The sequence below is a fragment of the Mus caroli genome, chromosome 2 (assembly GCF_900094665.2).
Source record: "Mus caroli chromosome 2, CAROLI_EIJ_v1.1, whole genome shotgun sequence".
In the NCBI taxonomy this organism is placed as follows: domain Eukaryota; kingdom Metazoa; phylum Chordata; class Mammalia; order Rodentia; family Muridae; genus Mus; species Mus caroli.
In genome coordinates this window covers 30935579-30959752 of record NC_034571.1, presented here as the reverse complement: position 1 = coordinate 30959752, position 24174 = coordinate 30935579, and the positions used below count along the sequence as shown (strand labels likewise).

Genomic DNA, 24174 nt, shown 5'->3' with positions numbered 1-24174 from the left:
TTCAAGAGGTACTGAGTTCAATTCCCAGCCACCACATGAAGGCTCACAACCATCTGTAATGAAATCTGATGTCCTCTTCTGCTGTGTCTGAAGACAGCTACAGTGTATGCACATACATAAGATAAATAAATACATAAATATTTTTAAAGGTATATATAAAACTGGGTGCTACTCTATATGATCTCACTCTCATTCCCACGTCTAAGGCACTCAGTCTCCCTCTTTCTTATCAATCTTTGTCTCCAAGTTAAAGGCAATGTCACTTTATCTGACATCCATGCACTCAGTGCATCCAAAGTGAAGCAGGGAGCAATGAAGCTAAAGGAGAGAATTAGACACATTCAACTCACCGCATGGAGTTTATATTTATTTTACATAGATCCTAAGGCCTTATTTTCGGCAATACTTCAGAGCCATAGCAACACAATAGCACAATACTAGCACAAAACCATATATATATATATATATATATATATATAAAGTAGAGGACACAGAAATGAACACATGAAGCTACAGCCATCTGGTTCTAGACAGAAGCTCCAACTAATGTGTGACAGAAGACAGCCCTTTGACAAATGCTATGGGAAAAGCAGTATGTCACAGAGAAAAGTAAAACTGGATCCCTCTCTCAGCTGGTACAGAAATCAAGTCAGAGGTGAACATTTGAAACTCCAGTGAAAAATAAAGTGGAAACCAAGATCTAGATAGAGGCAAGGACTTTCTGAATAGAAAATCAGAGCAAACATTGACAAATGAGTTTGTGAGAAAGGAAAGGCTGCACAGCAGGCTTGGGAGACAACGCCAGGGGCAAAGGCACTCGCTTTGCAAGCGTGAGGGCCTAGGTCTAAAGCTCTAGCACTCAAGGTTTTTTGTTTTTTGGGTTTTTGTTTGGTTGGGTTTTTTTTTTTCATTTTTTTTTAATGCCAGCATTAGAAGGTGTGGTTGATCCCACTGTCCAGCCAGCCTCAAGGAAATACCAAGCTTCCTATAATAATGAAATAGCAAGCCTCCCAATATTCTGCACACTGCTGGTACAGAAATCAACATTTGGATAAAACAAAGACAACCTTTACTCAGGGCCCAAGATTATCCCAACAGCTTGCAGTTCAGTAAGAGCTTCTGCCTCAAGGCAGAACACAATAGAAGGCAGACAACATCCTACTCTGTCCACCCCATGTGTGTTCATAAGCAGGTGCACACCCGTACTCTATGCATAGGCCACACTATGCATACACATCACACACATATACATGCACCACAAAAAAATTTTTGTATAGGAATGTAAAGAGCAGACTGAAGAGACAGCGTATGGAAAGGAGAAAGTCCTTTTGCCAACCATTAATCTCACAGGGAATTAATAGTCAGAATGTATAAAGAGCTAAAAAATTAAATGCCAAACAATCCACAACCCAACCAATAAAAGAGTAAATGAGTTGGATACAGCTTTATTATTATTATTACAAATATTTTGGTTTGGGTTTTCCAGACAGGGTTTCTCTGGTTGTCCTGGGGCTCGCTTTGTAGTCTAGGCTGGCTTTGAACTCAGAGATCTTTCTGCCTCTGTCTCCTGAGTGCTGGATTAAAGGTGTGCACCACCATCACCCAGCCAGGTACGGCTTTCAAAAGAAATACAAATACAAAGTACTTGAGCACATGATCATCACTGTTGTGTGACATCCTGCAGAGTCATGAACAAACATCTACTCACTCCGATTTAATATCCACGACAGATCAAAGAAACAATTCTACTCAAGTCTAGCTTGGCAAACCGCAGAGTTCATTAGGGTTATAGAGTATGGAGTGACTCTGGGGCAACTGAATCAATAAAGACCCACCCTAATGTGGATAAAGAATCAGGAAAGCTGCATCCTTGTGCCACAGTCTCCGACCCGCAGAGACAAGAATGACACGGATACCAAGTCGGGTTCACGCAACAGCTTCTTCTTTTACTTGCAGCTTTCTCTCTTACAGCTCTCTCCACTTCTACTTCGGGCAAGGGCTACAACAGCAACCCTCCTATACTCACACAGACTGACCTCATCTCGCTCCACCCCACCTCATCCAATCAGAAATCACACACACACACACGCACACGCACACGCACACGCACACGCACACGCACACACATGCTCCAGGCACGAGCTCAGGTCAGTCACCGATAGGCTGACAGGTCCGGATCATGAGGAACAGTCTAGCCTGGCAAGCAGCCCACGCATGCAGCCTCACTGTGCATGCTCGGGCAAGGCAATAAACATGTGGGGTTCACGGGACCTGGCAATGAGACAGGGCACCATCTAGGCCCATGCAGCTGCACCCGCTTCCCGCACCTTGGAATCTCTGGCCAAATTTCCAGGCAATTCTACTATCAGTCTCTTATCCTCTAGCAATATATATTGCTTACAAAAACTCCAGTACAGATCCAGTGAGTCTGCTAACTTCCAGGGCTTTCAGAGCCTGGTTTCATGAGCTTCCTGAGCCTCATGAGTTTCCTTAGGTATTGAGTCTTATGAGTTGCCCACTCATCTCCAGAATGATTCAACTTGGAGGAAATGGCTACATAGCTGCCATCTTCAGGCATCAGGGAAGCATAAATCAAAACTACATAGAGGTTTCATTTCACCAGTCAGAGTCGCCATCATCACAAAAAAATTCTGATGAGGCTATGGGAGAAAGGAAGTCAGTATTAAAGTTTATCGAAGAATAGATCTGCCATATCATCCATGCCGATCCTGCATACGAACCCCAAAAATTCAAGTAAATATATGATAGAGAGAATTGCAAACCCAAATTTATTGCAGCAATATTTATAACAGTTGGTTTAGGGGATCAGCCTACGAGCCCAGGGCTGGATGAAGAATAAAGAAAATGCAGTATATGGATAAAATGGAGTTTTATTCAGTCATAAAGAAAAGTAGAGATCACCAGAAAATAAACCTCTTGCTGCATCTCAGTGTCTCACTCAGGGGGTGGAGGAGCATCCCAAAGTAAGTACCACTGACTGGGGATAGGGGGGACCTTACATCTGGGGGTCATCTTGGATTCGAGGAGCACACACACACACACAACCTCACTACCTTAAGTGACCACAGACTAGATTTTACTTTTGGCTCACAAGCCCGGTATTGGCTGGAAAGTCTGTGGTCTAGTGCAGTCAATTGCAGTGGGCAGACATTTCTTAATGCCATGACCGTGGGGAGTCTGAAGGATGCTTCAGGCCCCTAAGAGGGGGTTGAGAGGACTCTGCTCCTTATGGAAATGACAAGACAGTATCAGTGAGAGCCGAGTCTTGCTATAACCTGGTTTGTGCACCCATGGAAAGGGCAAACTGTCTGTAACTGTGACCGTGGAAGGGGCAAACTGTCTGTGTATTGATTGTCTTTCTCTGTGTATGTTGGTGTTGGTTATATCTTTCTGAGTTCTTGGACTTGGATTGACATTTTTGGACATTGGACAAACTAAATCTACCCCGTTAGATATCCTAGTTAACCACTGGAGAGGAAAACTTGTCAGTAGTAGTAAAGAAGGGGAAGTCAGTTACTCTCTGCTTCTCCGAATGGCCCACCTTCAGAGTAGGGTGGCCATCCATAGGGACCTTAGACCTGGAGGTGATCAAAGTAGTAGAAGAAAAAGTTCTTAGGCCAGGATCCCTCCGGCACTCAGACCAAGTGCACTATATACTTACCTGGAAGACTCTAGTGAAGGACGCCCCACCCCACCCCCATGGATAAAAGCTTTTCTTTCCCCAAGACCCACCTCATGGGTTCTGGCAGTCAGGAAAAAGGAAACGGGAGGAGGGATCTGGACCTGAGAAGAAGTCAATCCTCCAAGACCCTTCAATAGCAGAGCTGTTGTTCCAAGACCCTCCTCCTCTACATCCCCCTACCCTTGCCCCCATGGCCTCCCCAGTGCCAGCACTAGCTCCAGAATCCTCAGCCCATATGGGACTGGGGCCATTGTACCTCCCCTATACCAGAAGGAGGAGCAGGAGGAGACCCTAACTTCCTGATCCTACCATGTGGACCTGAAATCTGAGAGCCACCTCCCCTGATAGTGCAGTGGCTCTCCTGCTAAGTCCTCTAAAAAAGAGGCTAGGCACTTGGTCTTCAGCCAACTTGTACAAATGAAAGGCCTAACACCCCCCATCCCACCCCACCCCACACTTTTTCAGATAACCATAAGGGGCTGATTAATCTGAGACTGTTTTATTTATTCATCAGCCCACCTGGGATGATATCCTACAACTCATGAGAGTGCTCTTCATCACCGAAGAGCAAGAGAGGATAATGCAGGAAGCCAGAAAGAATGTCCCCTTCAGACATGGGGGCACCATTGATTGACCAGGCTGTCATTGACAGCAGGTTTTCCCTGACTAAACTTGACTGGGACTTTAATATGGTAGAAGGTAAGGGGCACCTGAAGGTCTACCTCCAGTCTCCGTTGGCAAGTCTCAAGGGGGTCTCATGATGATCCACAAATTTGACCAAGGTACATGAGGTTAGAGAGGGATCACCTGCTGCCTTTCTACGGTGACTCATGGAGACATTACGTCAGTATACACCCTATGACCCCAGAAGCAAGGTACACAAAGCTACTGTGACAATGGCTTTTATAGACCAGACTAGTAGAGATATCAGGGAAAAAGCTTCAGGGACTAGAGGGACTGCAGGATAAATCATTGAGGGATTTAGTGCAGGTTGCTGAGAAAGTCAACCATGACAGGGAGACAGAGGAGGAGAAGGAGCAGAGAAAGAGAAAGAAAGAAGATGAAAGGGAGACAAAGAAGATGAAAGAAAGAAAAAAAGAAAGAAAGAAAGAAGGAAGGAAGGAAGGAAGGAAGGAAGGAAGGAAGGAAGGAAGAAAGAAAGAAAGAAAGAAAGAAAGAAAGAAAGAAAGAAAGAAAGAAAGAAAGNAGAAAGAAAGAAAGAAAGAAAGAAAGAAAGAAAGAAAGAAAGAAAGAAAGAAAGAAAGAAAGAAAGAAGGGTAAGAAAGGAAGAAAAGTGACGGGGAAGGAATTTACAGAGAATCTTGGCTACAGTAGTTAGGGAAATCAGAGAAGAGAGGCTCCAACCAAAGAGAGACAGAAAATCCCTTGAAAAGGTCCAGTGCACATATTGTAATCAAGAAGAGGCACCACTGGGCCTGAGAGTGCACTAACAAATGGAAGCTGGGGGCAGGAAATCCCAGGCCTTGAGAAAAGCACTCTCAAACAGGGGTTTTATGGTTTGATTACAAGCTTTCCAGATCAGCCATCAGAAATTGTGGCCTAAAATTCGTGCCCTGTATAACTCAGGTACCTCAGAAGTTCCACACAAGTATCAAGTTGGAGATTGGGTATATGTGCTGAAACTTGGAAGCCAAGTGAAGAGGGTTGTTCCTGGTGTTGTTGACCATCCCAACTTCCATTAAAATGGATGGAGTAACTGCCTGGGTTCACATCAGACCAGCACCTGTGCCTGACACCAACTGGATAGCAGCCAGACACCCAAGCAACCCCCTTCTGCAAGGCCAGAGAAACCATAAGATGCCTATGAACTATCTTCCAGTGCTGAGCCTTGGCAGCATCCACAACCCCACCAGGGTGACTTGGCAGGTGCTCTCAGTCACTGGAGATGTGGCTTGGTCCACTACAGAGGAACACCTGCATTGTATCTGGTGGCCGGACCTTGTTTTGATCTCTGTGATTTAATGGTGACCTTGACTTCTGGGGTTTCCCCTGCCCTGGAGATACAGGGGGAAGGATTGCCTGAATGTGGGAGACAAGGGACTTGTGAATCTAAACCATGCCCCGGAAGCAGCCTTGGAGGGTGGGGCTTGATGTGTAGACACCCAAAGTTGAGGAGTGTCCTGAGAGGAAACCCCCATCTATGTGTGCCCCTGAGATGGGAGAAGTCAGCAACAGGCCCATCAGTGTTAGGGGGCCAACCACTTTCTCTGTGCTACAGGGGGTGTGAAACATTGGGAAGCACATACTGGAGACCATTCAGGGGTAGTTAAAGATTCAATGGCCAAGGTGAGGGAAGGACTAGCCAAGAGGTAGAGAGAAAGAACAGAGTCAGGACTGGTTTGAGTCTCATCTAACTCCTCTTCTTGGTTAACCATCCTCATATCCACCTTGTTAGGACCCCTAATTGTTCTCCTGCAAGTGCTGACCTTTAGACTCTGCATATTGAACAAGCTTAGAGCCTTCATAAAAGACAGAACAGGAGCAGTGCAGCTGATGGTCCTGTGCCAACAATATGAGACTCTGAGACCAGGACCTGAAGAATATAAGTTAGTTACCCAAGACTCCTGAGCATAGCTCCAGGGTTGGAGCTTGTACAAGAAAAAAGGGGGAAATGAGGGATTCTCGGGGCTTTTCCAGTCCCACACCCTCCTTACAACTTCCCCCTCCTGCCTGGAGTCAAGGCTAGGCCAAGTTCTATTCTCCACCAACAGGATCATTCTTGAGTAAAAAATTCTCAGAATGTATTCACTGATAGTCACCTGACCCTCTGAAAAGTTCCAGGTAGAGTTCAAATGTGTGTCATGCTTGCTAGCCAAAAGATTTAAAGGTCAATATGCTTAGCCAGTAAGTTTGAACTGTAACCTTGCTGATGTAACCTGTGTCCCTAAAAAGTATAAAAACTGCTTGTAATAGCCATTTGGGGTCATCTTCTTAGTAATTGGCCTTGAGGGACTATTTGAAGGTTGACCTCAACACACCAAAAAATTAACCTCTTGCTTTTGCATCGGAAAAAAAAAAAAGAATCGGGGATGGAGAGGTAACTCAGTGGTTAAGAGTGACTATTGCTTGTGCAGGGAATCCAGGTTTGGTTCCCAGCACTGACATGGAAGTTCACAACCACTTGTAACTCCAGCTTCAGGGTATCTGTTCCTTCTCTGGGTTCTGAGATTCTAGATTCTCACATGTACACAGAGCTACATGCAGACAAACAGATACATAGACACACACAGACACAACTGAAGACAAATCTTGAAAAAAAAAAGCACAACAAAATTACATCATTTGCATAAAAATGGATAAAACTGGGTATCAACATGTTAAGTGAAATAAGCAAGTCTCAGAGAAACAGAAGTAAAACTCTGTCAAATTCTGTAATATTTTGAGTCCAGTGTCTTAGTTACTTTTCTATTGCCACGACAAACACCATGACCAGGGCAATTTGCAAAAGAAAGCACTTAATCTGGGGATCACAGTTCCACAGGGTTAGAGACCTTGGCCAATATGGTTAGGAGCATGGCAGGCATGGGGCTGGAGCAATATCTGAGAGCTCACATCTGATCCACAAGCACAAGTCAGAGAGGGAAAGAGAGCTAACTGGGAAGGGTGTGGGCTTTTTAAATCTCAAGGCCCACCCCTAAAGACACGCCTCTTCCAACAAGACCACACCTCCTAATCCTTCCCAAAGAGTTCCACCAACTTGGAACCAAGCATTCAAATATATGATCTGATGGGGGCCATTTTCCTTCAAACCAACACACTCAGGAATATTAAAAAGGCATTGGTTTGGTTCCTATTGCCCCCATGCCAACTCACAACTTCAGTTCCAAAGGGTCCCACAGTCCTCTTACCCCATGAGCACTATACTTACAGATACGTACAAAACACAGGGTACTCATACACATCAGATAAAATTTAAAACACAGTGTTATGGTGCTGGGCATAGCAGTGTACCCCTGTAATCCTAACCTCTTATGAGGCTGAGGCAGGGGGATCACAAGTTCAAGATCTGCTTGAACTACATGGCTGCCATGAGGAGCTTGCTGCTATAGTAAAGAATGGATTTTATCCCTAGGTGGAGAGAGTCTTGTCTCTTCCCTTAAGAGTTAATCCAATTAGGCAGGTCAAGGCCTTCGCTAAGTGGACATTCTTAGGAAAAGGAATCCACTTTAAAATAATGTTCTTTTCTTCCCAGAACTCCTGACCTACCCCCACCTCCAAATGCAGTCCTTACAATAAGTGGTCATGAGGTTTAGCTGGGTCTGTTTGCCCTTCTGAGTCCCACTTCAGAAACACTGAATTATTCTTTTTGTCTTCTATCTTTTCTTGTGGATGCCAGACAGACCCAAAGTGTGCTTTTTCCTGGCACCCTGGGCTTCCTTACTCAGAACCCGCTCCCCACTGCCTGCCTGCCACCTGCTTGTCAGAACAGCATGGCAGGTTTTTTTTCTCTCTCTCTCTTCTAGGCAGCTGTGGAATTTACAGTTTGCTGCTCTGGTTTGCTTTGTTTTAACTGTAACAAACTGTTAAGCTTCCACTGGAGTCTGCTTTTAAATTCTTACATCAATGAGACTAAAATCCCCAAGAGGACACCCTGGTACTCCTGGTATCAGATGACAAGTTTCCTTCTGGACTCTTCAAGATTTATGGTAGTGGTTTCATTTATGCATCCCTAAATAGTATCACACCAGAAAGACTGTCTGAAAATAAAAATAAAAAATGGAATGAGGTTCTCTGGTTGAGCATTTGCCTAGCACATTGTAAGGCTATGCATTCAAGCCCGGTACTGAAACAATATTACACTGTGGTCAACCACATCCACCTAACCCTACCCATAACACTGTCTTCCTCCTGTCTGAGACTGGAAAAACAGATTCTGATCACTGCTGTATTTGGGAATGTCAAAGCTTGAGGCCTAAGTCACACAGGTTCTGGTAACAGGATGAACTTTAAACCATAGGGTTTCAGTACTTGGGAGGCAGAGGCAGGCAGATTTCTGAGTTCGAGGCCAGCCTGGTCTACAAAGTGAGTTCCAGGACAGCCAAGGATATACAGAGAAACCCTGTCTCGAAAAAAAAAAAAAAAAAAAAAAAAAATCCATAGGGTTTGTCAGGCTCCTCGCCTCTGTCACTTTGTTGGCTTTTTCTTGGTGACAATTTAAGTTCATGAGCATACATTGTCTTTTTGTGGCTAAGAATCTGATAACTGCTGAAGAAGGGCAGATCTATGGCCCGAGTGTGCTGTGAAATGGAGCTTATGTGACCTCAGTTACTAAAGCAGCTGGCCTTACACTGAAGCAGGGGTACCACCATTCTCACCAGATGTGGTAGTATTACTTGTCACCATTGGTCGGAAATCTGTCTGGACTAGACAGATGCCAGAGTGACCTAATGCTTCCAACTGTCATGGAGATCCTTTCCCACATTCTTAATTGCTGGTTAGGAATTTTCCTGTGTCTGGGTCAGCAATACCCTGTTTGATTTGGTTCATAACTCAAACAGTGGTTTAATTCTTGTTCTCCTGCCCCAGGTCAGATATGCACAAGTGTCCAAGGTGTTACGCACATCAGAATGGTCGTTAACTCAGGCCATTCCATTCATCTGCTTTGTGTCTCGAGACCCCCTACTCCACACACTGAAAACTTAATGCTGCCACAGTTAGCAACTTATAAGTTGTTGCTGTGGGTCAGTGTTTGATGTAACATTATCCTTGCATCCCACCTTAGAGGACCATTTCTCTAGTCACTTGCACAGCATGCCCTGAGTGGTTGGCCTTTTGATGAATCAAGGAAGATAAGTTGATCCTAAAGAGATAGCATCTCCAGGATTGAGGCAGCAAGGGTCAATGTCTGGCTCCAGACTCCCAAGCATAGAATTCCAGGCTACACACAGGTTGCCTCAAACCTGCCTTTCAGTGTGTCCTCTGACCCAGCCATCCCGCAGCAATCCTCTGAGTGTCCAGGGCCTTTAAGTTCCAGTTTCGTTCTCCATTATGTATATTAGACCTGTGGCTAGTTTCCTGGAACGTAAGAGTAAGGAAGGAAAACAAACAAGACGAGATGCTCCTATGAGAGCAGTCATTAACTATTAATATATTTAGAAACTTGAACTTGAGTGTAGGCCATATATGCAGTTAAGTCAGGCTGCAGAGAACCTAAGACAGGTCACCCTCACAGCTTCCTGGCCCATGTGGCTTATTTCTTTCTAGTCCATGGGTGGATCTCAGATCTGCTCTAAGAAGGATTAGTACAGGTCTCATCTGACCCAGTTAGCACCAGATCATATCCAGAGCAGCTACACCACTTTCTCCAGACCTAGGATACTCTGTATCAAATTCTTTAAGTTTGGGTTGCTTCTTTAGAAGTGAGGCCTGAAACAGGGATCATTCCCAAGAGAAATCCATTAGGAGTTAGCAAAGCACACACAGCAGGAGAGCCAAGCAAGGATCATGTAATAAAGTAAGGCCAACCCTCACACTGCTCTTGTGGGGGTGTCTGGGGCATTAAGGTACCACATGTGCCTTAGGGGCAAAGGGCAATCACTCAAGCATAAATAGGGCAACAAACTCAGAGACAAGATGTAATTTCAAGTACATTTCATGGCTGAGTTGAATTACTTGGAGGCGGGTGTACATAGGCGAGTCCAGCCGTGTATGCACGTTGAGTGCATTGGCCAAAAAAGAGGGCCTGACTATGGGAGTCACTGCACCGGGTAGCGGCAGCCTTGAGTGTCTCTGGCATGTCTGTGGGAGTCACTGCGCCGGGTAGCGGCAGCCTTGAGTGTCTCTGACATGTCTGTGGGAGTCACTGCGCCGGGTAGCGGCAGCCTTGAGTGCCTCTGACATGTCTGTGGGAGTCACTGCACCGGGTAGCGGAAGCCTTGAGTGTCTCTGACATGTGTTAGTTGCACCAGCTTTGAAACCACTTCTGGAGACTAGCATGCGGATGTCTTCTTTCCATTTCACACTTCAAAGTGAAGATTTCCGGCTTGGAATTCCAGAATTAACTGTGGAGGGTAAAAGGCTTGTAGTGTGAACACTGAGTCTTCCCTCCTTAGTGCTAATCATTAACTGGAGGACAAATTCAACCAAATTCAAGATGAGATCACACAAAAAGAAGGCAGTCTGAAGAAAGGCTGTGCTGATGATAGCTCATCCCACTCTGGTCAGAAAGATTTTAAGCATAATCTATGGGCAGGAGGAAACATAAGCTTCCATTTGCCTTCGAAAACTATATGGCTGTCATTTTTCAGAGCCTAGAACTGGATGAGGGACACATGATGTTAAATCTGACTTCTGGGCCCTGCAGATGAATTTTTCCTTCTCTAACATCCAGTGTTACTGCTGTGGGAGTGTTTGTGTAGCCAGAATTCGGATTCTAAATACCTTGTGGTTTTCCCAGGGTATGACTCTGTTTCCCGCTCCCTCACCAACCCTATCGCTGGAAGAGTGACTTCCTGGTTGGGATTTTGTTTCAAAATGGAGTCTTGGAAAGCCAGAAATGTGATTGTAGTTTGAACTTCTAGGGAACCCTATTAAACATCCCCAGTGTGCAGCAGATCATAGTCGCTTGTTTGCTTGGAAATCTCATCCCCAGTATGTCTTCTGTAAGCTACCACACATTCACCATGGCCAGCAGCAGTTTGAGAAATGAAAAGCATACCATTGCTTAAGAAACAATAATTTGTGTTGACTCTGAGGAAAACAATATTAAAATCATATTTGACTAAGCTATTGTGTAATTCCCCTATTTGAACAAATAGTCACCTCTGTACCTAAGGCATCCTGTGACACTTGACAAATATAGTGACTCAGGCTCCCAGAAACACAGAACTGTTTGCTGTGACCATGGCTACTGAAAGCTATCCTGACAGAACCTCTACATTCAGTGATGGGCAAGTTATCTGAAACCTAAACTCCCCAACTCTGCAGCCTTAACTGTAGGTATTTATCTCATGTCTCTTATATGCAAAATGTGTCCTTGTACACCATACAAATGAATGTCTGTGGATACATTTTATATATTTGAATTAACACATGATAGGCTATCGGGTGAGCTCACAGATGATTGTGGAACAAACTCACATTTATAAGTAATGGGAAATATTAAATGAAGAATCAATCTCTCATTTAGAGAAATGCCTGAAAGAAGTAGATAAAAATCTGAATATACATTATATATGGAATATCATAGATTTAGTGTTTTTGCTTTGTGATAGAACCAAATGTGTTTTACTTCAACACATTTGTTGAAATGTTTAAACACATGCTTAAAGAATGTTTAAAGAAAATTAGAGAAATGTTCACATCCTATCATAAAATATAGACTCAATCAATATATGTTAAGAAATTTACATATTTATTAACTAAGAGAAATGAAAACTATTGGTAAAAGGAGTTACATTTTCAGCACAAATCTGAAAGCAATTATAGATGAATTATGTTTTATTGTTTTTATAAGCTATTTAGTCCATAGTCTGCCTGACATGGATCCCCTCTTGTCTTCTATGTCTTCATTGCTGTCTTAGGGTTTTACTGCTGTGAACAGACACCATGACCAAGGCAACTCTTATAAGGACGGCATTCAGGAGCATGGCAGCATCCAGGCAGGCATGGTGCAGGAGAAGCTGAGAGTTCTACAGCTTCACCTGAAGACAAACAGGAGAAGACTGGCTTCCAAGGAGCTAGGACAGGGGTCATGAAGCCCCCACCCACAGTGGTACACCTACTCCAACAAGGCCACACCTACTCTAACAAACCATACCTCCTTATAGTGCCACCCCCTGGGCCTAGCATATACAAACCATCACAGTTGCTAATACATTTCTGAGCTTTCAGTCTTTCCTTAATGGCAGATGAGCCAGAACTGGAAAAATGGTGGAGGTCAAAGATCAGCACTGGTAATTGATAGGTAGCATGGTCCAATTCTTATAAAGAAATCGGCTACAGATAAACAAAGTCCATACGGCTCCTAATTTTCCAGAATGAACATTCTGAAGACATTCTTGCAATATAAGGAATATTGCAAAATAAAGTCTTTTCATATTTTTGGTGGAATGAATCACTTCTTATTGCCTTACATGGAGGCCATCATCTTACCTCAAGGCATTAGAAGGTTAGCTTGGAGGAAAAACCTCCAGTCATGTGACTTTTCTGGATATTGCTTTATCAACCGAGCTATCCGAGGAGCCTACCTGGAGCTCTTGCGTATCCTTATTACATGGCATCTGGCTCCTCCCAGAGCAGGCAGGCAAAGCAATGTAATTAGAACTAAGGACACAAGTCACACACCTTTACTTTTATCACAGTCTACACAAGCCTACAGACACTTGGGAGGTAGGGTCCAGGAAGGGATGTCTCCAAGGCTGGCCACTACATCAAGCCAATGGACGAGTAATAAGTCATACGATTCGATGAAAGAACTAACATTGAGCAGCAAGACTGTGAGGACAAAAAGTATATCCATGCAACCAGAGGTTAACAGGCGAGGCATGAGCCATTTGGAAGTCAAAGAGTTAGTAAGCCCGTGGGAGACGGAGGGTGGGCAGCGCCGTTTTCTCTCCTTCCACTGGAGACCCTGTTTCTTATGAGGGCCATGTGCTCAACCATTGTCATTAACTCTTGGTTCTCTCCCGGGCTGATTTTCCACCCTTTCCCAGCTCCATGTTCCATCCCCTCCAACGACTCCAGTGACTTTCATTCAGTACCATGAGTCACAGCTGCTGGAGTCCAGCTCCAGCAGGTCAGGGGTCTGAGGAAGAAACGCCCAATCCATGACATGAAGACGCACATATATCTTATCAATGTAGCAAGCTCTAATTCTCTCATCTTATTTTAAACCAAGTTCCTCAGAAGCCCACGTGTGGTTGAAAATATGTGTCTTGTGATTACGAGGCGATGTTTTTCCTGCATAGATTTTTGTTTTGACTGGTTTATAGGGGATTTAAAAAAAATCAATACAATATGAGAATTAGAGCTTGCTCCATCACTAACGTATCTGTGTGTCTTCCTCTTGCCAACTCTGCATTTCCTCCTCAGATCATGTTGCATCTGGACTCCAGCAAGTAGTTTTATCGTTCCTTGGCGGCAGGTCCAGACAAGAGGAGAGAGGTCCCGGTCCCACCGGGGTCTCTCCAGGGCTGAGCGGGATGGCGAGTGTCAAGGGCCCAAAAGAAACACATGGAGCTGGGAGTCTTGTTGAAGCAGCAACTCTGCTTATGTAAGTTCAAAACATAGGGAAGGGGATTTTTGGTGGGGTAAGATGACATAGGAAGCGGGGAAAGATGACGGAGGGTGTGGAGTGACTGACAGGACCAATGGCTCTACATCAGCAGACGCAGTGCCAAACCGGTCTTGTTGAGTCACCCTGATATGAAAGTGACTGAGACAGGTCTCAAAACTCGAGCCAGGCTTAGACTCTCCCACAAAGCTGCAGAAACTCAAACCAGGCTCCTGTTTGTCCTCAAGGCCCAAACCAGGGCCAATATGGGGCCCAACAATTCCTGAATTACCATGTGGCATGGAAATATAAACTCACCTGCAGTGGATTTATATACCATGTATTTATATAACTGACAACAGCATACAGGCAGGCAATGCCATTGGCTTTTGTGTGCTCTTAAACTTACATAAATATTATCATGGTTGTTGTGCCATTTCAAAACATGGCCCATGCAACACTGTATCCCATAATATGGATGTTCTATTGATTGCTTTTCCTTCTATTCTGAGGTTGCGCCTTATTCTTGAAATTACTAATGACTTAAGGATCATTCCTATGCCCATCTCTTCAGAAAAATGTGTGAAGGTTTTCAAAGGTGTCTGCTTTATAGAGTTTGCATATACAGCATTCTCTCTCCATTATTTAGCTGTGTGCTAAACTCTGGATAAGATGCTGAGCTACTGACATCTTGGGTATGGATAGTGGTGCAGATTGTGAAGGAGCAGAGGGTGTTGGGGGAGGAGTATTGACAGTTCAAGTCATCTGGAAGAGGGAACTCTTCTGTTGTCTTGTTTTTGTTTATGGAAGAGTGGTTTTAAACTGCTATCAAGTTAGTGTATGTTGCACACTAGGAGAAAGGAAGTTGGTGGTTCTGCTTCCATTACTATAACAAGTCACTGGCACAACAATTCATAAACAGAAAAGGGCTGTCTTGGGCTCATAGTTTAGGGTATCTTTGAGGTAGACACATTGCTTTCAGGCTGGGGTATGGAGAGGAAGTAGCTTATCATGATGGAAAACAGAGATGGAGAAGAACCAGGCGGCTCATGACAGAGAAGAGAAATGGAGAAATGCTGTTTGTTTTACTTACAACCGGAGATTTCTGGCTAGTCCCATTGCTATAAGGGTTTCATGGCAGGCACACATGGTATCATGTGTCTGCAATCCCAGCTCTGGGGAAGCTGAGGCAAGGCAAGAGAGTAGAAAGTTCCAGAAGGGCCTGGAACATAACATGATCCTCAAGTCTCAATTTAGACTAATTCAGTTCTGAGGAGCCATCTCTGTTACTTTGTAGGATAACCATGTCTCACAGAACAGCAGTCCAGTGAGCAACGGTCCTCCGGCCTCCCAGAAGCACCACTCTGAGGAACACAATGTTTTAGTTTTCTTAGTCCTACAAGATATTTCCTTTTATCTGTTATTAATTTTGTTATTTGACAACACCACACATTTGTACACTATTTTGATTACTCTTCTCTTGCCGTCTCGAGTCTCTCTCTTGTTGATCCCTACCAGATTCATGGCTTTGGGTTTGTTTTGTAACCAATGTAATTTAACCAGGACCATCTGCAAGAAGGTTTTAGTAACTGGCCTTGTGGGGAGTTTTTTAGATCAAAACTATAGCAGAGGAGTTTGTCTTAGTCTGAACAATCAAAAAAGTTCACCTCGTGTATGCTTGAGTAACAGGAGTGAAATGAAAGCAATTGCTTAGTGGTTTACAGCAATGGCTTAAATGCCATGTGCCAGGCGTCCCAGAGTTCCCATGTAGTTTTTTTCAGTGTGACCCTGGGATGCATGTGAGGGAGAATAAGCAGAGAGCAGGGCTGCCCTAATCTTGTTCACCCAGAGTGACTCCATTCGGTATACACTGAGAATTTCCCCATGAAACTTGGTTTGGGTGAGCATTTTTCAAAAGTAAATATATTTTAATCCAATTTAAATATACATACACCCTACACCAAGACAACTGAATAAGAAGTGGTACTTTGCTTTAAGATCCTCCAACTGGAAATACCACACTACCCTTGTGTGGGATGTGAACCACGCCAGGAAGTTTGGTAAAGTAGAGCAGGTTGAGACCCAGAGACTCGGTGGACACACACCTGGGACTTAGGTGACTCCCTGCAAGATTCCTGGTCCAGTACATGTGCCATCCTCCTCACTAAGGAAACATGGAGTCATGTAGGCCCAAGTCCAAGTTCTCCATGCTAATGAGGTACCTGTAGTCCCAGAGGGCTTAGCCAATAAGCTTCCCTTTTCAGACATTTCTCCCTGCAAATGGTATTTAATGTCAGGTCAGACGCTGAGAAAGGGGTTATGCATCCATTTTCTGCCATAAACAACCAATAAACTGCTTAGAACCACAGATTGTCTCTTTCATCAAGATCTGCTGTGAGGAGCCATGGAGAAGGCATTTGATTACAGAACTGCAGCTTAATTCTTCTGTAGAAGTAGAAGGCCTCTCTGCAATCCCAGCCTTAACCACCATCTAGGATAATCACTGCTGAGACAAACCGTGAGCTCGATCGGAAAGCAGGCTGAGCAAGCCCTGGTAAACAAGCATCCTCCACAGCCTCTGCATCAACTCCTGCCCTGACTTCCATCAATGATGGACCACGATATGAAACCATAAGCTGAAACAAGCCCTCTCCAAGTTGTTGTTGGTCATGGTGCTTTTCACAGCAATAACAACCTCAAGTAAGATGACCTGGTCCTCAGAGCCCTTCATGGCACCATTAGCCCAGGGGTGACACTGTACACAGCTGCCCTCCACCTCAATGATTTATCAAGAAAATGCCCACAGGCCAGTCTGGTGGTAACCTTCTCAACTGACATTTCCCTCCAAGTTGTAGTGAAACTAGCCAGCATGTTAGGGGAAGCCATCTGGTCTCCACCTTAGGGCAGACACTAGGTGACAGTGGTGGGAGGTTCAGTGACCCTCAGGGTTTCCAGCAGAGCTGAGCACCCATTTGCAATATTTGTACAAAATGAGTCAACACCCACTCTCCTCTTCCACACACAACATCAAATACTAGTGCAAAGGTCACATAAATTAAAACCCAGTGGGCATCCGTCTTTGAACTATATTTAGAGGATAGCTAGATTTAAGCAGTTTTGGTCAAACACTTGAGACGCTATGAATTGTTGAGAGTGGTCATTTGTTAAACATTTTCTCCAAAAGTGGTTTGAAAATATCACTTACTAGTATTTGCCCTTGGGGCATGAAAGTCTCGCCTTCCCTTGGACTTGAAGTATAACTATTACTATGTTAACCAGGCGTTCCTTCGCTCTCTCAAGTTTTGTTTCCCGAAAATGACCAAAAAGTCCTGTTTGCTTTAACTTGGCCCATCTTTTGCAACCCAGCTTAATCATTCTACAGGTTTTCTTTGGAAATAAATGAGCTAGATAGTCAAATAATAGTGGCAGCTTCCCCCCCCCCATTTCAATGATATGAATAAAAGAAATACTAATAGTTAGTAAAATAGTGTAAATTTTTTTCTTGCTACTTCACTTTCTTTTTTTTTTAAATTAGGTATTTTCCTCATTTACATTTCCAATGCTATCCCATAAGTCCCCCATTTCACTTTCTTTTAATAAATTCAGTATTAAAGAGTTGGTAAATAAAACCTTATTGACTTAAGGAAAGTATGTCATTGCAGTGTGGCCAAAAACATAGGACATACAGGACTATGTTTAGACATCTCTTTATTGCTATTATTATTATTATCATCATTATCATTATTATTATCGCCATTGTTATAGACAGGGTCTCACATTGCCCAGCCTGGCCTCAAGCCCACTATATTGGCGAGGATGACCTATAATTTCTAATCCTCCTGTGTCTGCCTCCTGAGTGTGGTGCTCACAGGTGCACACTGCCATAGCTCATGCTCATGCAGGGCTAGGGATCTACCCAGGGCTGAGCATGCTAAGCACACACTCTACCGATGGAATAATACCTCCAGCCCTGGACATTTCTTTTGCTACCTTAAAATACAGCACATATCATATACGAATGTACAAATGAACACTAACAAAAGGAAGATTTAAATAAAATTTTCTAATGAGCATAAAACATAATAATAAATTTAATTAAAAATCTTAAAGTTATCTTTTGCTTAATTATACTTAATTATACATGAGGTATGAAGATCAGCTGTTGTGAGGTCTAGTTGTGTATGCTTCTAATTCCAGCACTTGGGGAGCAGAGGCAAGCAGATCTCTATGAGTTTGAGGCCAGCCTGGTCTATATCTATACAGTAAATTCCAGGACAGCCAGTCCTGGGTAGAGAAACCGTGTCTCTGAACACCAAAATTTTAAAAAAGAAAGAAAGAAAACAAACTGTCATAGGAAATACTACTGATTTTTGTTCATATTAAGTTCTTGTATTAAGCTATTGAAATCCTCACCAAAAAACATAAATACTTTGAATAAAATATTCTATTACTGATTGTATGTGAATTTTGGAAGAGTGACATGTGAATTTATAGACAGACACACATCCAAGTGTCTGGTTAGGGAATGACATGAGCATCTCGCCGGGATTTCCATCTACCCACGACCTTTTCCCATCCAATGACCTGTTTCTTCTCTAGACTGGTGTGGATCCCTCTGCAGACCGGTACCGAGGATGCTACTATAATTTCTCTAAGTTAGACTCATTCGCTCTAAAACCATCCATTTAAAATGAAATCCCAGGCAGGCCTGGTGGCGCACGCCTTTAATCGGGAGGCAGAGGCAGGTGGACTTCTGAGTTCGAGGCCAGCCTGGTCTACAAAGTGAGTTCCAGGACAGCCAGGGCTATACAAAGAAACCCTGTCTCAAAAAACCAAAAAATAAAAAAAAAAAAATAAAAATAAAAAAGGAAATCGCAAGGAGTCAGTCTCCAGTCAATCTCAGGAACAAATGGAACCTACCAGAAGCAAGTTCAAAGGTGTCATGAACCATCTTGAAGGTGACAAAAGAAAGCCAGAGCCAAAGCTACTCCTGGCTGCCGGCACTGAGCCTTCACGGGGGCAGGCACCCACATGAGAGTCCTTTTACTTATAAAAATAAGTCTTTGGGTTTAAGTTAATGTTAAATACCCCCATCTTTATTACTGGACATGATAGGATGCTAAAACATATTTTATGTTCATTAAAGCACCCTCTTTTGTCCATTTCTGAGTTTAGCTTCCTCACTTAAAAGATCTTTTTTCTCTGACATTAATAATTAACCGGAGAACTAATTTATCCAAACTCTTCAAACTCAGTTTATTTAAAAGGAAAGTGGTTACAGGGAGGCCATGCCCATGGGTTTATGCCGCTACCAGCCATGGGTCTTTGGGGAATACTTTGTCTTTTAATTTTCCTGGACAAAACTTGGGGACAGGAACAAACGTAAGTAAACCGGGCCATCTTCATTTTCCCAGGCACCTTAGTTACGGTGAGTGAGAAGGAGGTTCAGAGGGCTGGGCTAACTTGAAAATAACTGTCCCCTTCTGAAATAGTAAGTGGATAGCCTCAGCCCCACACGAGAAAGCTGTGGAAGGGAATTGATTTGCTGAGGAGCTAACAGCATTTCTGTGGGACAGCCACCTATAAAAACGACAGAGATGACTGTTCACTTTCCTGTTCAGCAGAAAGCAAAAGCAAGATCCATCAGCTTCTTGGCATTCATCACTTCCTTATCCTTGACGCTCAGTTCTCGCTTTCTGGGTCTAAGTGCAGTGAAGCCCTGGTAACGCATATGGCAGTCTTATAAATCAAATCATTACTGACCACAACTTTAATTAATGCTATATTAGATTACTTTATAGTGGTTCCTGAAGCATTTCCAATTAAGGGATCAAATTCAAAACTGTGGTTGTAATACTCCTATATTCATGACCCAATTTGTCATATAATTTCATTGTTATCAAAATCTTGTCCTTTTAAACAGTGATTGTTGTGTATACAAACATCTTAGTATTGGAAGTTAACTGAACACTACCTCACTGAACCCTATCTATCTATCTATCTATCTATCTATCTATCTATCTATCTATCTATCTGTCTTCTGTCTATCTATCTAAAGATGAGGTTTTGGTGTGTTGTCTAGACCTGTCTTGAAGCATACGCCCTCAGAAATCTCCGGCGTCAGACCCCTACCTAGTTGGTACTACAAGTGTTTGCTAATATGCTGAGCCTACTCAGTCCACATATGATGACAAGTCCAGACAGGAAAGGTGACTGGCCAAAGGTCACCTTGATAGAGAGAGGAATTTTACCGAGGTGTCCTGTTCCCTCTTCAGTTCCTCCTCGACTTCAACAGAAATGCATCTGTAGACAGGCAAATGGAAGGACAAGATAAGCAGGTGCCATAAGCCAGCCGCACATGTCCACTCTGAGATTTGATCGCAAGGCCACAGTCACTCCGTTACCTTCGCTTCTTTTAACAGATAAGCTCAGGGAGATCAAGATTAAACACCAGAACCCAGGCCCTTGTGATCTGCGCCCTGAGAGAATTCTTCCTGGCCCTTATACAAAAACGTCTCCTCACTGTCTCTGGAAACATGAGCAAGGATACATCACAGTGTTTACATCACAGTGCTTAATCGCTTGGTGATTCAGCAAAAATATTTGAACCTCATTCTAGTTAGCTTTCTTACCATTGAGACAAAATACGGGATATGAGCAATTTAAAAGAGGAATTCGCTTCATTTCACAAAGATTTCAGAGTCTTTAGCCATCACTTACTGGAAGGGTGTGGTAGACAGGGCAGTTCCTGATGGGGCAGCTCAGAAATAGAGAGAATGCTTGCCCTCAAGAGGCCACCTCCTTCTCTTTTGCATGTGATCCCTTGGTCTATGGCATGTTGTCATTACCCAAATTCAAGGTATGTGGATGGCAGTCCTGAGTTAATTAATTCTCGCTGAAAACAACTCATAGACACAACTGGCCAGATGTGCTTTACTGGGCCTTAAGACATTTTTCAGTCCAAGAAAGATGATGCCCCCGAACAACTTCCTTGTAATAGGTTCTTCAGGTAGGAGAAGAGCTTGTATTCTAGATGAAGAAGCAGAAAATGAATGAATGAATGAATGAATGAATGAATGACCCAATGAAAGAATGAATAAGTAAGGACAGATAGCTTTAGTATTATGAAGAAAAAATGAGAGAGTACAGAAGCCAAGGGGCCACTGTTTTAAAGCAACACCAGGAAAGGATCTTTTACAAATGTCATATGCAAATGGAACCAGAAGGAAATAGGAGGATGCTGTGCAAATGTCTGCAGAAAATAGAAACAACCCAAGTAATATCCCTGCCTGTGCCAGTTCAAGGGCCTGAGCTTCTGAGAGTGTGGAAAAATATGCAAGGTGAAATTTCTTCCTAGGCACAGACTGCTGCATCCATACGGACCAGCTTATATGGAGGGAAGTTCTGCTGCCAATGTTTTAAAACATTTATGTATTTATTTGTCTATGTGTGTATGGGAGAGGTGTAGGCATGCACATTACACAACAGACATGTGGAACTCAGAGACACCTAATTGTCAAGTCTCTCCTTCCACTATGTGGGTTCCCAGAACCAAAGTCAGCCCATCAGTTGGTGGCAACCCTCTTTATCTTCTGAGCTCTCTCGATAGCTTGCAGTCAGCTTAAAAGAAAGATTGTGTGTGTGTGTGTGTGTGTGTGTGTGTGTGTGTGTGTGTGTGTGTGTAGAGGCTGGAAGAAGATTTTACTAATTTCAAAACTCTTGATTCAGGTTAGGACAGCTGTTGAGAGTCTTAATTCTAGAAACAGACTATATGAATTCAGTCAGATTATTTAAAGATCTTAATCCTTAACACACTAATATCTTCATTACTAAAGATCTAGTGATTTTTGTGGCTTTAAAAATGCCCTAATGTCATTAGAAGCTTGCAATGATTCTTAGGTGGTATGTGGGGGAGTGCACCCTGAGTCTGTGAGAGACTTAATTATTGGGGTTAGCACATTTATTTCCCGATGTAATCACATATGCAGCTCTCACTATTCAAACTTAATGCTCTTGTAATGAGTTGTTAATAAACTCATGTACACTTCTAAGTTAACAAAACACTCTTTAAAACCGTGTTTCAAAAGCTTGCATAAAGGAAGTTCCCTTCTTGTATCAATTGCGTGGGAAAACAAGAGGACAGTCTATGGTTGACCAACAGTTGAACTGTTGCCCTCAGTGACACATAGGAACTGAACCAGACCTGGATGCAAAGTCCCATCTCAGTCATTTATAAGCCAAGTGACCTTGAGCAAATTAAGCTCAGATTATGCATAAAATGAGGATAGCTCTGCAGTCTAAATCATCTACCTCTTGTAGAGGTTAAGAATTCTGGGTAAAGTGCTAACTAGCAGATTCCCCAGCATCTGACGACACCCCGAGTCTGCTGTTACTGTTAGCATCACTGTTGTATGTTATTACTGTCACTATCATTTTTTAGCCCTTGAAGAACCTCCATTACTACTTCTACAGATGGTCTTGCATTCTATCCTTGTCTGTAGTTACCTATCAGTATAAGATATTTCAACGATTCCCTCCGGTTAACTGATTTGTGATTCAGGACTCAGACTAGTGACTTTACTTTGGTTATTCCGCTCACAGATGGGAAGTCTACCATTCACTGCTTTGTGCCTATGCTAAAATCTTCCTGGCCCAGAAATAAAAATGACCAAGTTTTGTGTTTTAGTTGCACCATTAAATTCTCCTTGGGTGCAGCATCCCCGGGAGGTTCCACTGCGGTCTTTCTAAGTGTAAACCAACCTCTTAGCTGTTGCTTAGGTTTTATTACATCCTGTTCCTTCTTGGGAAACTTGCATTTTCTAGCATGATAAATTTTAACTTTCAAAATATTATTTTAATTAAAAAATATTTTTAGCTGGGCGTGGTGGTGCACGCCTTTAATCCCAACACTCGGGAGGCAGAGGCAGGCAGATTTCTGAGTTNGAGGCCAGCCTGGTCTACAGAGTGAGTTCCAGGACAGCCAGGGCTATACAGAGAAACCCTGTNTCGAAACCACCCCCCCCCCCAAATTTTTTTCGAGACAGGGTTTCTCTGTGTAGCCCTGATTGTCCTGGAACTCACTATGTAGACCAGGCTGACCTCATGCTGGAGGAAAGGCAGGCACCACCACGGCCTGGCTTGAAATTATTTTTAAAAAATTAATCTTGAGTGAAGGAAAATATCAGAATGTAAGAAAGCCTTCATGCAGAGGTAGTGAGCCTTCTCATTTCCTGTTTCAACAGCTACGTCATTTCAGCACCCAAAATCCTCCGGGTCGGCTCATCTGAAAATGTGGTAATTCAAGTCCATGGCTACACTGAAGAATTTGATGTAACTCTTTCTCTAAAAAGCTATCCTGACAAAAAAGTGACCTTCTCTTCAGGCTATGTTAATTTGTCCCCGGAAAACAAATTCCAAAATGCGGCACTGTTGACAGTATGTATTTATTCCTCATTTTTTAAAATGTAATTTTGGTAAAACTTATGCAGTCTGAGCATTGATAAAATTATATTCATTAGCATTTTTCTACAACTGTGGGGTTACAAGATGGTTAACAGTCATTAGTGATGAATGAAACACAAGGCTCTGAACAGAAAAATTATATTTGATTTTGTAATGTGCCCCATGTCCACGTCCTTAAAAATAAAATATTCTCTATGAAGACATCTGGAGATGATCTGAAAATACGTTTAAAGTAAAAATTAGAAATGGAAAAATAGGGATTGAATGTGCGTATGACCTGTGGTATATTGCTGGATGCTTGTTGATTACTTGTTAAACTTTACCATTCTAATTTGTGCATATAGTTCCCCATGCTATGGTCTATTGATGCCTGTAGCCAACAACTCTCACTGAAAACACAAAGAATTAAAATAACAAACCAATCAAATAACTTTTCATTGAGACATTTTGTCCTGATTGGTTAGAAGCAAGAGTTCAACTCTTTTTTTCTGTTTGTTTGTTTTTTTGAGCATGTTCACTGTGGATACTGATGGGTTTATATAAACAAATTCTTTTAAGTATGTCATGTGCTTTGACCACTGAGATCTCCCTCAGCCTCTCCTCCTCTTCCCTTCTCCCTCCCCCCACTCCTGCTAGCTTGCTTCCTTGTCAAGTCTCCCTTCTATTTCTTTATGTCAGTGTGTATGTATACCTGTGTATGCATCGGTGTGTGTGCACATGTGCAATGTCCACATGTGTGTGTGTGTAAGTGTGTGTGTGTGTGTGTGTGTGTGTG

General features: G+C 43.1%; 1 protein-coding gene across 1 annotated transcript in view; it reads left to right on the top strand.

The window, feature by feature from the left end:
• Window positions 1–19204: 19204 nt before the first annotated feature.
• C5 (complement C5) overlaps window positions 19205–24174 on the top strand; it is a 77379-nt gene continuing 72409 nt past the window's right edge. The window contains exons 1-2 of the mRNA XM_021151753.2: window positions 19205–19319; window positions 23180–23372. Coding sequence (XP_021007412.1) covers window positions 19240–19319; window positions 23180–23372 — 273 coding nt within the window. The 5' untranslated portion in view covers window positions 19205–19239. The remainder of the gene's footprint in view (window positions 19320–23179; window positions 23373–24174) is intronic.